Source organism: Strix uralensis, chromosome 5, assembly GCF_047716275.1.
Source record: "Strix uralensis isolate ZFMK-TIS-50842 chromosome 5, bStrUra1, whole genome shotgun sequence".
Lineage (NCBI taxonomy): Eukaryota > Metazoa > Chordata > Aves > Strigiformes > Strigidae > Strix > Strix uralensis.
The window spans coordinates 13,677,809-13,693,135 of NC_133976.1; the positions used below are offsets into that span (position 1 = coordinate 13,677,809).

The 15,327-nt window shown below is 38.6% G+C and overlaps 1 protein-coding gene across 1 annotated transcript in view; it reads right to left on the bottom strand.

Annotated features, from left to right (window-relative positions):
- The window catches only part of PTPN12 (protein tyrosine phosphatase non-receptor type 12), an 82,128-nt gene that overhangs the window by 17,648 nt on the left and 49,153 nt on the right, over window positions 1-15,327 (bottom strand). The window contains exon 12 of the mRNA XM_074869894.1: window positions 2,643-2,728. Coding sequence (XP_074725995.1) covers window positions 2,643-2,728 — 86 coding nt within the window. The remainder of the gene's footprint in view (window positions 1-2,642; window positions 2,729-15,327) is intronic.

Here is a 15,327-nt window from a genome sequence, read left to right on the forward strand (position 1 = left end):
GAATAAAGTATTTTAAGCAAGTTCCCAGAGAAAATTATAAAACAAACTAAAACCATGGGTTAAACTACCTTATTTCAGAGTACCTATTGAATGAGAGTTTATCTGTAAACACAATGATCCTTAGACACCTCTTGAAAACATTCACTACAGAGAAGATGTAGGCAAATACTTAAAATAGTTGTACTAAGATATTTTTAGTCACAGCAATGTAGAGAGAAATTAGAAGGGACATGAAACAAGTGGTAAGAGTTTGGGGAAAAAAGCTACAGATGCAATAAGGAGATGTATCATGTTTAACAGTTTCCTTCTCCATACTGGTATTAAATTAGAATCTTTCACAGATTCTGCTCTCCCATCCTCCCCAGGAAAAAGATGTTAACCTATGCCAGAACATCCACAATATGCAAAACCTGGCTCTAAATCCTGACTGAATCAGGCTACAGATCTGTAAAATTACCTCCCACATCAAGAAAAACATGCTCATCAGTGAGTATTCTGAGCAGATGTGACTAATAGCAAATAAAGTCTTTCCTCAGAAGTGTCTTCCATGAGGGGCGTAATTAATTGTTTTTCAAAAATAATCTCCATTTGAAAAAGACAACAGCTTTGTTAAAAGCTTCCATTTATTCACCTCTAAGGAACCAACCTTCCTGCAAGTGCTGGCAGATGGGCAAGTATGAGTTTATGGAAGCAGGCCCAAAAAAGACCAGGTTTTATAAGAGAGATTAAAAGATCTTTAACTGAATGCAAGAAGTAAAGGACAATGCAATGCACATAAAACAGATGTGTGCTATAACATGAATTATGCAGATATGATTATTACATGAATACATAAAAATGGTAAAAACCTAGGTACACCTAAGATTATTTCCAGGAATATTCATAAGGAAATTACCTGCTGGACAGAAATCATATCTAAGTTCAGTGACTAAGTTTCAAGAAGAGGTTAGAATTCATCATGAACCCAGGTTAACAGACTCCTCTGTCATCATCTTAATTTACCTAATTGAATACTATCACATTACCATCAATCTAAAAGTAAAAATTATATTACCTACATAGCATAAACTGTGCCATTTGTTTGTGAAAAGCCACAACTCATTTCCATCTCTCTCTTTCAATGCTGTATTCCCCTCTAACTTCTGCTGACATAATTAATGCTAAGGTAACTATAACAGCTATTCATATTCTTATCCTACTGTATCATTAATGGTTGTTATCATACATTATTTCCAAAGTGATCTTATTTCAAATACCACCCCTGGGGCCACTAAATAAGTAAAGCAATAGATCCATTTATGGCAGTTCTCTGGTATCCTCACTAGAATGGGTGTTAGAATCACATTGCAATATTCCAGATCTGGTCCAAATTACTAGTTGATAGCCAAGCAAAACACTTCCATACCCAGTTTTAAACTACGTTTATTCCTGTGACAAGATGATGTTGCTGCAGTGTTGAATATACACACATGTTGCTACCCACTCTGAGTCACCAATTTTCAAATGGCTTTCTATGTCCAATGACATTGTCTATAAACATATGCATATATTTAAACTTCCTCCTTTCCCAAACCTAGAATATTTTAGGATTTAAAATTCATTTTATTGTATAATCACTGCTTTCTTGCTAGCCCCTCAAAAATGGGCTCACTTTACCACATCATTTGTACCCTGCTAAATGCAGTACTGGAAAGAAGTGGTTAATTCTCATCTTCTACCTTTACCCATTAAAGTATCAAAAGAACAGGAATTCCCACTACTGACCTGACCTTGCACTAATCCAATTTGATTATATTTTAAAGCAGTAAGACTGCTTCCGCTATATGACTAAATATTATGGAAGAATATTAATCAGCTGGTGGTTTCTCATGTCATTGTACAACTTTAGGAAACCCAAGTGCTTACCTTAAATATCTATTTAACTACAGGGAATGTAGCACAGGCAAGATCACCTGCCAAAGGTCCCTACAAGCCTTCCAGAAACTAGCTAGGGAACTTAGGCACTTACTTCAGGAGAGTTGCTTCTTTAGCGGTCCAATGTTCAGGTTGGGTACCCATTTTAAGCAGATGAATCTGTTAGTTCAGATTTACTTTTGGCTTCCTCAAAGTCAAGTCTATGCATTTTAAGAGCTAGAAAGTATTTTCTTTTTCCTCTGTTAAATGAAAGGATTGCTGAGACCAAATTTTTTACTCAGTAAGTAAAGCATTTTGTTGGCATACTGTAGTCAATAGCAGCACTTGTCTGTAAGGTAATATTTTCTTGAATAAATTGGTATGTTTCATTATGGTTTTGCCTCCAGAAAATGAAGGTTCAGTCATTACTTGAGCCTACCTTGAAGTATGTTTTGCTACTACCACCTAGCAGAATTAGAGCACAAGTAGATCTAACGTATATGACTACTAAGGGGGTATCTTGTCTACTCACACGCAGTCATTGCAAGATCAGGTTTCCCAAAGATATTAAAGCTTGTGTTTACAGAGTCAGTTATAAGACTTTGATTGTATTATGTATATTTATATTTATAAACAGAAAAAAACTGCATCTTAACAGCCTTTATAGTATCAGTGATTTTATTCTACTTTTTATTTATGAAGCATGTCAATCTGTCAGTTTAAAATAGTGTATTAACATAGTTAACTACCTGCGGGTCCGTGGAGGCTTTGGTGGAGGAGAATCTTGTTTCTCAGCATCTGAAGAACTGACAGCATTTTCCGTATTGTTTTCATCCTGATTAAAAGAAAAAGTTTTTATTCATTGCTGTAAAGCTGATACAGACAATACTTGAACTGTAAGGTCCAAAGATCCATAAGGATACTTGAAAATAATGTATAATATTACATATTTTTGGCTATCATATAGAGATCACTTTCAAAATTCTACTCTAAATCCACAATATTATTTTTTATCTTGTGTATCCAAATTCAAGTTTTTCTGACTAAACATTTTGTTTCGCATGTAACTGTACAATACACTAGAAAAAATTCTCCAAAGCTGATCTTTGAGGTTAGTAGTGAGCAAGCTCCCTTATGCCCTCCAAATTATTCATATTGAAAACATTTATTTTCCAGTCAAACTAATTATTTTGACTTGTACAATCACTCCACTGAAGGTAAGACTAATCTACAGTTCAGTAAGAAAATAAGAATTTCAGCTACCATAAAGTGACAAGTGGATAAGTTAACACATTGTACTAAAACACTTTCAAATCATCTCCAGTTTGTGTACAATGAAGTTTAACTTAGCAAAGCATGAAGATTTTTATTTCATTTTATGAGGGCCATAAGAGATATATTTTATATATGTACATATTTATAAATATATGTATCCATACACATTTATCTGTATAATACTTATAAAATATTGTTGTGGGTTAACCCCATAGACAGCTAAGCACCACAAAGCCACTCATTTCTCCCCCCTTCCCCTGGAGAGGGAAGAGGAAATGCAAGAAAACATGTGGGTCAAGATAAAATGTAGTAAGCAGAGAAGTGGGACAAGAGAGAAAGAAAACAAACAAAACAAGTGATGCAAAACCCATCACTCACCATCTCCCACAGGTAGACCTATGCCCAGCCAGTTCCTGAGCAAAAGATGGCTAACCTCACTAAACACCCCTCTTTTCCCTCTTTATTGCTGAGCATGATGTTATATGGTTGTGTTGGGCTTGTGTGTGGCAGTGGCCCCTGTGAGAAACTTTTCAGAGCTTCCCCAGCTCCAAGTCAGACCCGTCTCTAGCCAAGGCCGAGCCGATTAGTGATGGTGGCTGTGCCTCTGCGATAGCGTATTTAAGAAGGGAAGCCTGGAAGGAGTAGTTGGAATTGTGAGGATTTGTGAAGGACACACCTCTTCAAACACAGGGCTCAGTGGAAGAAAGGAAAAGGAGGGGGGAGATGCGCTGGAGTAGACTCCCCTGCAGCCCATGGTAAGAGGGCAGGCTGCCCCCCTGCAGTCCATGGAGGTCCACAGAGGAGGAGATGCCCACCTGCAGCCTGCAAAGGACCCCATGCCAGAGCAGGTGGCTGCACCTGAAGACTCTGTGGGAAGTCCCTGCTGTTGTCCTTTGGTGCTGGGAGGACTACAACATGCAGAAGGGGCCCACACCAGAGCAGCTCAGTAAAAGCTGCAGCCTGTGGGAAGGACTCATGTCAGAGAAAATTCATAGAGGACTATCTTCTGTGAGAGGGACCCCAAGTTGGAGCAGGGGAAGAATGGGAGGAGTCCTACTCCTGACAAGGCAGGAGCAGTGGGACTAACTGCAGCCCCCATCCCCTGTCCCCTGTGATGCTGAGGGAAGGAGATAGAGAAATCTGGAGCAAAACTGAGCCCAGGAAAAAGGGAGAGGTGGGGGAAGGTGTTTCTAAGATGTGGCAATACTTCTCACTGTCCTACTCTGTCTGTTAAGTGTTGCTGTTGTTAGTATTTGAATTAAATTGATGTTCTTTTTCTTCCCCTAACAAGTCTTGTCTTTTGTCTGTGACCATAATGGGTGAGTCATCCCTCCCTGTTCTTATCTAGATTCCTAAGCCTTTTGCTTTATTTTCTCCTTCCCATTCCTGAGAGGGAAGGAGTAAGCAAGTGGCTGTGTGGTGCTCCGTTGCCCTCTGGGCTCAAACCACAGCAATGGTGTTATAGAATATCTCTTTAGTTAGTTCAGGTCATCTGTCTGGTTATGTCCCCTCCCAACCACTTGCACACACCCCTCCCACCCCAGTCCATTCAATAAGAGGGCAGACTAAGAAACAGAGACTGCAAACATAGTTCAGCAATATCTGGAATGTTAGTGTGTCATCAGCATTGTTTTGGTCACAGATCTAAAACACAGCACCCCAAGAGTGGTTGTGAAGAATATTAACTCTGACCCACCCAGACTCAGTACAAATACGTATAAATGTATATGTATAAAAATAGAACACGCAAGAGTCTAAAGCTGATATACCATTTCCATACACATGTACAGCCAAAGATCCAACAAAACCAAGGAGGACCTTAGTGTTATCATGAGTTTAATTTCTATTTTACCTAAAGGCTTTTCTTGCAGGAGTATTCTTTTGAAAAGCAATTTTAAAAAAGAACCACAAACATCCCAAATCTCTGTAATGTATTTCAAAGCACAATACCAGGTTCATGCAACAGGGTCTACTATCTGCCAGCCTACCTGTTCAGACTGGGTGGCAGAGACTGACCTTCTATGGTCTTATAAAGCAAAAAGGAATTCACTGTTAATTTCTGCTTCAAATGTGATAGTTGCATTTCAATTTGGTAAGCAATTTCAATTTTGGAAGATAAACCATAACTAAGTTTTCTCAACAGCTAACTACCCTCATTTAGATTTATTAGTTACATGTTTTTAATTTCCATGACTAGTCTTAAAACAGTTATCTATCACTGTCTGCTAGTGTGAAGAGTCTATTATCAAATTTTATTCCTCAGTGTACTAACTGAAGCTTTTCCTGTGAAGAAAAAAGTATTTTAATCTTTCTTATTGTTTTTTACTAACCTCCCCCATTAACTAGCTGTCCAATACAATATCACTGAAGTACTCCAGCAGAAATACCCTATTGTTCCTATATCAATGGCTTGTGTTAGCCCTTTCAAACAAATCACACAGGGAGTTCATTGTCCTGCCGACCACTGGCTGTAACTATCAAGTTTTTTTTGGAGTGAGATTCAATTAGCAGATAAAAGCCACATACATTTAGACAACCACAACTGAAGCTCCCACTGCAGTCAACCAAGGTTAGATGGTTTTCATAGAATCATAGAATAGTTTGGATTGGAAGGCACCTTTAAAGGTCATCTAGTCCAACTCCTCTGCAATAGCAGGGACATCTTCAACTAGTTCAGGTTGCCCAAAGCCCTGTCCAACCTGGCCTTGAACAGTTCCAGGGAGGGGGCAGCCACAGCTCCTCTGGACAACGTGTTCCTGTGCCTCATCACCCTCACAGTAAAGAATTTCTTCCTTAGATCTAGTCTGAATCTACCTTCTTTTAGTTTAAAACTGTTACCCTTCGTCCTACCACTACACTCCCTGACAAAAAGTCCCTCCCCATCTTTCTTGTAGGTCCCCTTTAAGTACTGGAAGGCCGCTATAAGGTCTCCTCGGAGCCTTCTCTTCTCCAGGCTGAACAACCCCAACTCTCTCAGCCTGTCCTCATAGGAGAGGTGTCCATCCCTTTGATCATCTTTGCGACCATCCTCTGGACTTGTTCCAACACATCCATGTCTTCCCTGTGCTGAGGATCCCAGAGCTGGACACAGCACTTCAGGTGGAGCCTCACTGGAGTAGAGTCGAGGGGGAGAATCACCTCCCTCGACCTGCTGGCTACACTTCTTTTGATGTAGCCCAGGATATGATTGACTTTCTGGGCTACAAGTGCTCACCGCCAGCTCCTGTCCAGCATTTCATTCACCAGTAAGTGACCAGCCAGTAAGCTGTGGAATGAAGGTAACAGATCAGCTGGCCCTACTAACTTCATCTGGAGCTTAGACATGTAGACCACATGCAAAGCTTCCATTCCAAACCAAATTCTGCCCCTGTTTCCAGATATGAGCCTTTACATTTTGCAACATTAAAGCACACTCTTGCTCAACTTGCCAAGTAGCTCAGATTTTTTTTTGGTATTTATGTTAGAACACATTGTTTCTTTAAAGCTCTGTTACTTTTATTAATAATGACTTTTGGTTTTCCTGGGGTAATCCATAAAAAACTAATAACCTTATCAGGCCAATCGATCATGTACCTTACTGAACTAGGATTATTATCCAGTTTTTGGCTCTCAGAGGAAGTGTGCTGTGAACTAGGCTTTAATACATTTAATGTACTGGGTTTTGTATCATTCTATCTTCTTAATGAACGACATTGGTTGCAAGTCAAACCTTCAGAGATTTATTGCATCAGCACTACCTTAACAATCATCCTCAGCAAAAAGTGCTGTCATCAAGACATAGTGTCCAAAAAAGTAGTGACAATAATGGCTAATAAGATATTGAAAAAAAAGCATGAATGCCCTGCTTGATCCATAAACTGAATGCAGAACCTCATTATCTTTTCTAGGAAGAAAGGTACCCTTTTAAGTCCTTTGTCAGTTTCCCATGACTTACTGAAAAACATTAATGGCTCAAGGAACTTCTAAAATCTAGCTGCAAACTATTGCAGACATGTTAATTCAAAAAAACCAAAAACCAAACCTCATATTTTTTTTTCTGGTCGTTTATGGAATGAAACATTACCATGGGACATGGACATACAAGTCCTCTACCAGCCTCCTCTCAAATATGCAGAAAAGCAGTTTCCAGCTTTTAGACTTCAGGTAATCAGAGACCGTACAGACCATTTTGCCCTTAACAGAGTATAATGAATTTTATTGCCCTCATTCAGGCAGAGTACCATTCTGAAGGTTGGTACCAAAGATGCTGAGGCTCACAGTATCCAACAGCTGCAATTCAGTTTCCTGCTCAACGGTTGCGTCATGCTCCATCCCGCTTCCCCGGATTGCGCAAAACAAACTCTGAATCTCTCCCATATGTAGTCATTACCACAGACAGCACTAAATGCATTGCTATTGTACTAAAGAGGCCTCCCTTAATATTAAGTACTAGCAACTAGAGTTAGAAACTAATGCAACAGCATCCTGAGAACAGAGCAGGCTGTTCACCTTGTTTCAGCACCACAGCACATCCAAGTTTCATAAGGCAGAGAGATATTAGAAAGAGTGAGACTCCACAGGAGAAGTTCCTCCCCCTTACTACCAACCTCTCCTACAACAGATCAGAGAAGTATTCCAGTTCAGTTCCACCACCACAGAAGTTCTGAGAAAGATTTCTTATTTATGCACTCAGTTTTCTAAAAGGTACTGGCAAGCGAAAGGGTGTGCCTGCTGGCTCTGATGTAGACTAACTTGTCCAGAAAACAAACCAGCAACTGCATCCCTGTCCTTCTATGTTTGTAAAGTGAAGTGTTTGTGAACAGAATGTTTCCTGAGATATGCTTTTCTCACAGGCAGAAGAAACAGTCTATTAAAGAAGCTAACATATGTCAAAGTTTTTTTAAACGCCATACATAGAAGCTGTTTCTAGTTGACAGGCACAAGTAGTTGAAGAGGCACTACCATTTTTGCTACTAGTATGGATATACCTAGCAAAAATGTGTATAAACTCAAATGTCTGAAGCACATATACAACCACAGAGAGTTTATAAAAAAAAAATCCTTAGAAAATTTAAAAAATCCCAAACCAACTAACAACAAAACACACACGCACACAAAACGGTACTTCTAAATTCTATCCCAGAAGAGAAGTCAGCAGTTACCTCAACTTCATACACTGGGAAGGCTTCAGGCAGATGTGTGTTCAAAAGCTTTCACTTCTGCATTAGGTTAAAAATCAGGATCAGTTCACTCTGGTTTAGTTATATTAAATCAGGAGCAAGAATGTTACAGGAATTACTGTCACCAAAAAAGAGGTACCTCACTACTTTGCTTAATTAGTTCAACAGACTGATGTTTCTGTGAAGGCTTAATTTACTTTTAGACAACTCATTCCCCAGTAAGTGAAGGATTTTTATTTCAAAGGTTGAAGATGATAAAAGTTTAAAGGCAGCAACCAAATGCAGTGACCCATGCAGGAAAGAAAACAGTGCTCATATGAACTTTATGCTGCTGCAGCATTTTTAAGTAATCATGCTCAGTCACTACTGGATCTCCTATTGTTTTTAACTGAAGAAATACTGTTTGTTGAACTCTCAGAGCAAGTCTGTTATTTGTTCTCGGTTCTGCGTCACAAGAGATAGTGAAGAACTGGTATGGTATTTTGAACATCCCTGAGCAATACCAACTTACAGATTTCCCCTTCTGTCATACATCAAAATAAGTGAATTGGCAAACATGCAGAACAACTACCACAGAGCAGAACAAAAGAAGCTCAACTATAAAAGTGAATATAGGATATCTCACTGGGATGACCACATCTGTTGAGACGAGCAGATGGCAGCATTAAGAAAAAGCCTTATGGCCTTCCTAATCACAGCTTATTAGCATCAGTCAACACTCTCTTACTTCGAGACAGATGTTGCATTCTCAGGCAGAATACAATTTTTAAAAGTATCAGCTCAGAAAAAACAGGACAACATACGTAGTTCATAAGGGTCATCGTACAGAATGAATTTTTTTTTAAAATGGATTAAAAAATGTGCAATTCAGTCGATTAATTAAGTGTTCAGTGCAGCACCTTGCTTTCTTACAGAAGATACCTATCCTCTTGTGGCAGGCTTCTTGCTGTGAGAAAAAAGAAGCATTAACAATACGTGGATAAACAAAAGAATTGGAGCTTTCCCCAACCTTTGCTTCTATATGCATCAACTGCTGAACAGTTCGAGTTCCAATGTTCCAATGTCCCAGCAGCGCTACAGGCTTGGGGAGGAGTGGCTGGAGAGCTGCCAGTCAGAGGGACCTGGGGGTGTTGATTGACAGCCGGCTGAACAGGAGCCAGCAGTGTGCCCAGGTGGCCAAGAAGGCCAATGGCATCCTGGCTTGTATCAGAAATAGAGTGGCCAGCAGGGACAGGGAAGTGATCTTACCCCTGTACTCGGCACTGGTGAGGCCGCACCTCGATGACTGTGTTCAGTTTTGGGCCCCTCACTACAAAAAGGACATTGAATTACTCGAGCGTGTCCAGAGAAGGGCAACGAAGCTGGTGCAGGGTCTGGAGCACATGTCGTACGAGGAGCGGCTGAGGGAACTGGGGTTGTTTAGTCTGGAGAAGAGGAGGCTGAGGGGAGACCTCATCGCCCTCTACAGCTACCTGAAAGGAGGTTGCAGAGAGCTGGGGATGAGTCTCTTTAACCAAGTAACAAGTGATAGGACAAGAGGAAATGGCCTCAAGTTGCACCATGGAAGGTTTAGACTAGATATTAGGAAGCATTTCTTTACAGAATGGGTAGTCAGGTGTTGGAATGAGCTGCCCATGGAGGTGGTGGAGTCCACATCCCTGGAGGTGTTCAAGAGGTGGGTTGACATAGCGCTTAGGGATATGGTGTAGTTGGGATCTGTCAGTGTTAGGTTAATGGTTGGACTAGGTGATCTTCAAGGTCCCTTCCAACCTAGATGATTCTGTGATTCTGTCCTCATTGATTTGAGGGAGCAGTCACTCAGATCAAGTGAAAATGTTCATAGGTAGGAATTTCTAGGTATTTTGTTAAATTACATGTATGTATTTATATACATTAAATGTGTGTATATCTATCCATGAAAGACTACATTAAGAAAAAGACCATAAAGTCAAATATTTAGTAGTGTAGATTCATCTAGTCTACAACAATACAGAGTAACTCATGTTCCTGCAGTAATGCAGAGGAACAAGGAATTCTCATGGCAAACGCAGTATCTGAATTCAACTTGCTAAGGTGACCTAAATTGTGCTATCATCTCCCAAGGGTGGGTCTTTTCCCCACTCACTTCCTCCAATGGCTGAATCACCTAACAGAGCTGTCACTGACTGAGCAAATAGAGAGGATTACAGTTTGAGACTGATATTTCACAAGCATTGCCTACAATTCAAAACATTTTGCCCAGGAATTGCAATGCATAATTTTCTTTTGGAACTCACAGTGGAAATATTTAATGTCATTCAGAAGCTTTCTGTACTGGTAAAGTACTAGCAAATTTACTGCAAAGACTCTTCCAGAAGTAATCTCATGATTTCCCTTAAAAGGAATGGAGGCATTCCTTTTGGCCTTATCATAAAGCAGCATGGGAACCACAGAGCATCAGTAGATAGAAAGAGAAATACTTCAGACTGAAATGATACACTCAAATGATTCAGATTAAATAAAACTTTCCAAGCATAGGAAACAACATCAATGTCTCTGAAGACATATATTATTTTTTTAGAATGCTATAATGGTAAAAAAATCTCTTTCCAAGCTGCAAAACAGCGAAGACAATTTGAACAGCAAAGTCTTTTCACTTAGTTTCCAAACCACTAATGTTTTGAATATCAACATTCTTACAGCAGTCAATTCCTCCACAGCTTCTAGAAGTGCAATCAACCGCAGCAACAAAATTCTGTCACTTTTACAGGAAGAAATGCAAGAGATACTTGAGTACTAGCAATGCCATATTTTGGAGAAAGTGTTTATTAGTACAAGCTTCTATTAGCGGAGAAGGGTAAAACAAGGACTTGCAGTACTGTAACATGCTTGTTACTGTCAAGAGACAAAATTCAAAAAATATTTTTAAAGAGATAGTAAACTTTTTGTTGTTTGTCTTTTAATCAATTTTCCTTTTTCTACCTATGGAACATCCAACTTGACAGAATTCCATCTGATTCAGACTTTCTGAAGACAACCATGGTTTACTTTAGATGATGGAGATGCCTCTCAAGTAACTCACAAAATATTGTATTGACACAAATCTAACTGATACCAGATGATCAAGACTAATCAGCTCACGTTTCAAAGCTTCCAAACAGAAAACCAAGTGTATTTTCACAGCAATACTAACAAAACCAATGTTATTGAGAAGCACACTGTTAATGACTTCAAATACATGACAATATGATCAACAGTTTCAGTGGAAAGGAGGCCGAGACCCAGATTCAGTTCCAATTTAATTATTTGATAATTTAAGAGTTCTACTGGGGGGGGGGGGGGAAGGGGGAGAGAGAAAAAATAGTTCTGGTTATCAACTTTAGCATCCGAGTCTTTTCTTATCAGAAAAAAATTGCTTCTGAGCAGAAATTTCATCTTTGCCCTGAAATTTGGCTGTGGAAAGTACTCTATCTGAAAGAATATGAAGGAAGCTGTTCTTCATATAATTTTGTTTACATACTTAGTATTATTTTAAGCACATTTATAGTTCTGTGAATTTGCAATATGTATAACTATATAGTAAGAGTACACAATTACTATCACTACATTATACTATATCATATGTGCATTTTCTACATGATTTGGAATCCTTCTATCAAGTTCTAATAGAAATTCTAACCCGATTATAAGTCTACTTTCAAACACTGCATGTGGGTTTTTGTTGACTTTTTACAGTATTGTTTCCAGCAGGGCAAAGCTGGCAAGTTTACAGGAACACACGTTCAGGATTGTGTCTAAGCCACTTCCCTATGAATACTGCTACTCGTTGCCAATCAGATTAACTTTTTACTGCGATGTTACTGGCAAACACTGCTTACAAAGCTTAGGTAACTCAATTCATTTCAAACACTGCTTGAAACGGGTAAAGCAATTGTACGACAAAACCATGAAACCAACCCTACAGACTACTCCAACTCTTCAGAGTACTATTGAAATATAATAAGTGAAAGATGAAAGAAAATTTCCTCTTCAGTTCAGTAGTATCTCCTATATAGCTAACAGTGATATATCCAAGGTAGTCACATTCTTTTTTTTTGGAATGGTTTCCACTTAATTATGGAATTAAATTAGTGGAATTAAATAAAACTCTTCACATGTACACATTTCCACAGTTGCTGTAGCATCTGCAGGCAGAGTAAGATCTTGGAAGGAACCTTAGTATATTACATTTATTAAAAGTTATTTGAAAATTTTCTACATCAGAGTTTGTCTCCTTTTAAAAACTAAACAAACAGTCTAGGATATATTTTATTTAAAAAAACTGACTAGAACATTTCTGGGGAAAACATGTTATATGCAACAGATGCTACATAACACCCTCAGAATAGCAAAAACACTGTTTCAAGTGAGCCTCAAAGTTTTGAGAATCAGGCTAAAGCTAAAAGCAGATATTTAACCAGATATGTGAGGTAGATGACTACCTTATAAAACCAAAATAGAAGCTAAGCCTACACCACTTCATTCCCTGAAGGCATATTTCCTAACTAACAAATGGCAAATTTGTTTTTAAGTACCAAGTTTTTAGATATAGGAACTCTTTATCTATGAGACTTTTTTTCCTCAACCCTCCTGTAGAAATGTTCAAGCTACAATATGAAGAAGCATCACTTCCTAACACAAAAAAGGCTGTACCTAGTCAGACTGAAAGATACATTTTGCCCTGTTTCCAGCAGTCACCGAAAGGAAACTTACAGGGAAGAATAAGGACAGAGCAGACATGCAGGGATCTTTGCCTAGGATGTTCTCCAACTGTTTGCAACTCTGGAATTTCATAGGTCAGACATTGGGCAAATTCATGGATGAAGATTCCAAGATGATGAGATATTCACCTTAAAGCTACAGGCTTTCAGCTGCAAGGAGCTCTGCAGTTTCATGTTGCATGAAGAACTATCTCCTTTTATATTAAGTCTGCCAGGTGTCATTGATACCCTTTAGAAAAGGTTAATAGAAATCAGCTTTTCACTGTTACTTAGTCTCTATCATATCTAACTTCAGCCATTTCTTTTCCAGCTCAATCTGGCTGTTCTTTAGACAGAACCTTCCGACACCTTTGATCCTTGTCCAAATTTTTAATGCTCGAATCTTGTAGTACTCTTTTGAGATAAGCAGACCAGACCCGCAGACAGTATTCAAGTTGCAAGGTATCCACACAATGACATTACGTTCTCTGCTCTTACTAGCTTCCACAGAATTGCTAAAATCCAATTTCCTTTACAGCTTACTGATTATAGCCAAGATCATATCCAAGCAAAACTCAAAACTCACACTCCATCACTGCATATTCAGAGTTGGGATTTCTCCCTGTCTCACCCCCATGCACATTAGCTATGCATAATCTATTTGCTCTTGTTTTATTACTCAGTCACTCAAATCTCCTAAGATGTGCTTCAGACAGCACTTGCCTTTATTACAGACATACTGTGTCACCTCCTTATTCAGATGTTCTGGAATACATGTAAGTAATAAGAGACATTTTTGATTCCACATAGGAGTGCAGACAAGGAAGTCAGATCAAAGTCAATTAACCAGAAGATACAGTAGACTGATCTGCCTACTATTTTATGACCAAAACTCAAGTAGTTAGGAATCAATTCTGTACAAAGCTAATAAATCTGCACATTCCAAACCCTATCACGTTCATTCCTCAGAAATAAAATGAAATTTTGTTCACTGACCAGCTAGGCTGAACATCAAACCTATAACAAACTAAAATAGCCTACCCTATTCCACATTGTGTTTAGTCCATCAGGTTTCTTGCCACGACTAAAGACCTCAGAACTATTGCATGAACTGATAAAGTCTTAAGAGTTAACAGAAGGTTATATACCTTTTTTCCAAGAATAAAAAATGTTTTAGAATTCCTAGAAAGCACAGTATAGAACAGCTAAACCCCTAAAATTAAAGGGATGCTTCTTAATAAAGGTAGATTTTAAAATGCTTCCAGATATTTCAAAGGATCCTGAAGATACTACTCATACTCCCTCTAGATAGTTATAGAGCTTACACCAATTAGGTACTGAAGGGACAAATAAAATTACTGAATAAACAAAACACAGTCCAAGGGTAAAGCATAGTACGCAGTTCTGGACTGTGGGAGAAAGAACGTATCGATCCAAAAAGCTATTTTTCATGGTGTAGCAGCCTAGAAAACATATCTAAACATAAAAAAGGGAAAAAACCTAAGGGACATGAAATTTAAAGTGGAACGACAAAAAACACAGAAAAATCCTCAAATACCATGATTACTAATGAAGAATATTATTTTTCCAAGGGTTTTTTTTTTTAATCCTTTTGTTAAAAGGGTAGACTATGAAGCTTCCTTGGCACAGGCATGTTAAAGTTATTTTTCCTTCCCCCAATCTGTTCCAGTGCAAACAGTACTTCAATACAATATGAGAACTTAATAATACCATTCATTGCCAGCCCTGCTCAACTACATCAAGGCTGTGTTAGGCCAAGACCAAGGCAGTACAAAACAGTATGCAATACCTAAGTCTCAGTTGAAGAGTCAGATCAATGCTTATCTACTGGTTTAAAATCGGACCCAACACCACACTGGGGGGAAGGAAGAAAAGAAAACTTTAATGAAGTTTTTGCCTTTCAAAAGTTTAACCTAGATGAGATAGAATTCACCTACATGCACATACACATGTGTATATATTTTTTGTTTATGTGTATATTTATTTTTATTTATATATAAATACAGGTAGAAGTAGGCTAGAGTTGTATTTCTAACTTGCTCTTTATCATACTGTTTAACAGGTAATTTGCAGAAGGCTAGGCTTAGACAAAATTTCATTTGCTGCCAATATATCAGAGCTGGGTAAGTGCTGACAAAGCAACGATCAGCTGTCAACTACTGCCACCTCACCAAGATAAGGGCACATTTCACAATTTAAATATTGAGTTGAGTGTCCTACATTTCATCCATACTGGAATTCTTTCTACTGCTTCCCCCATT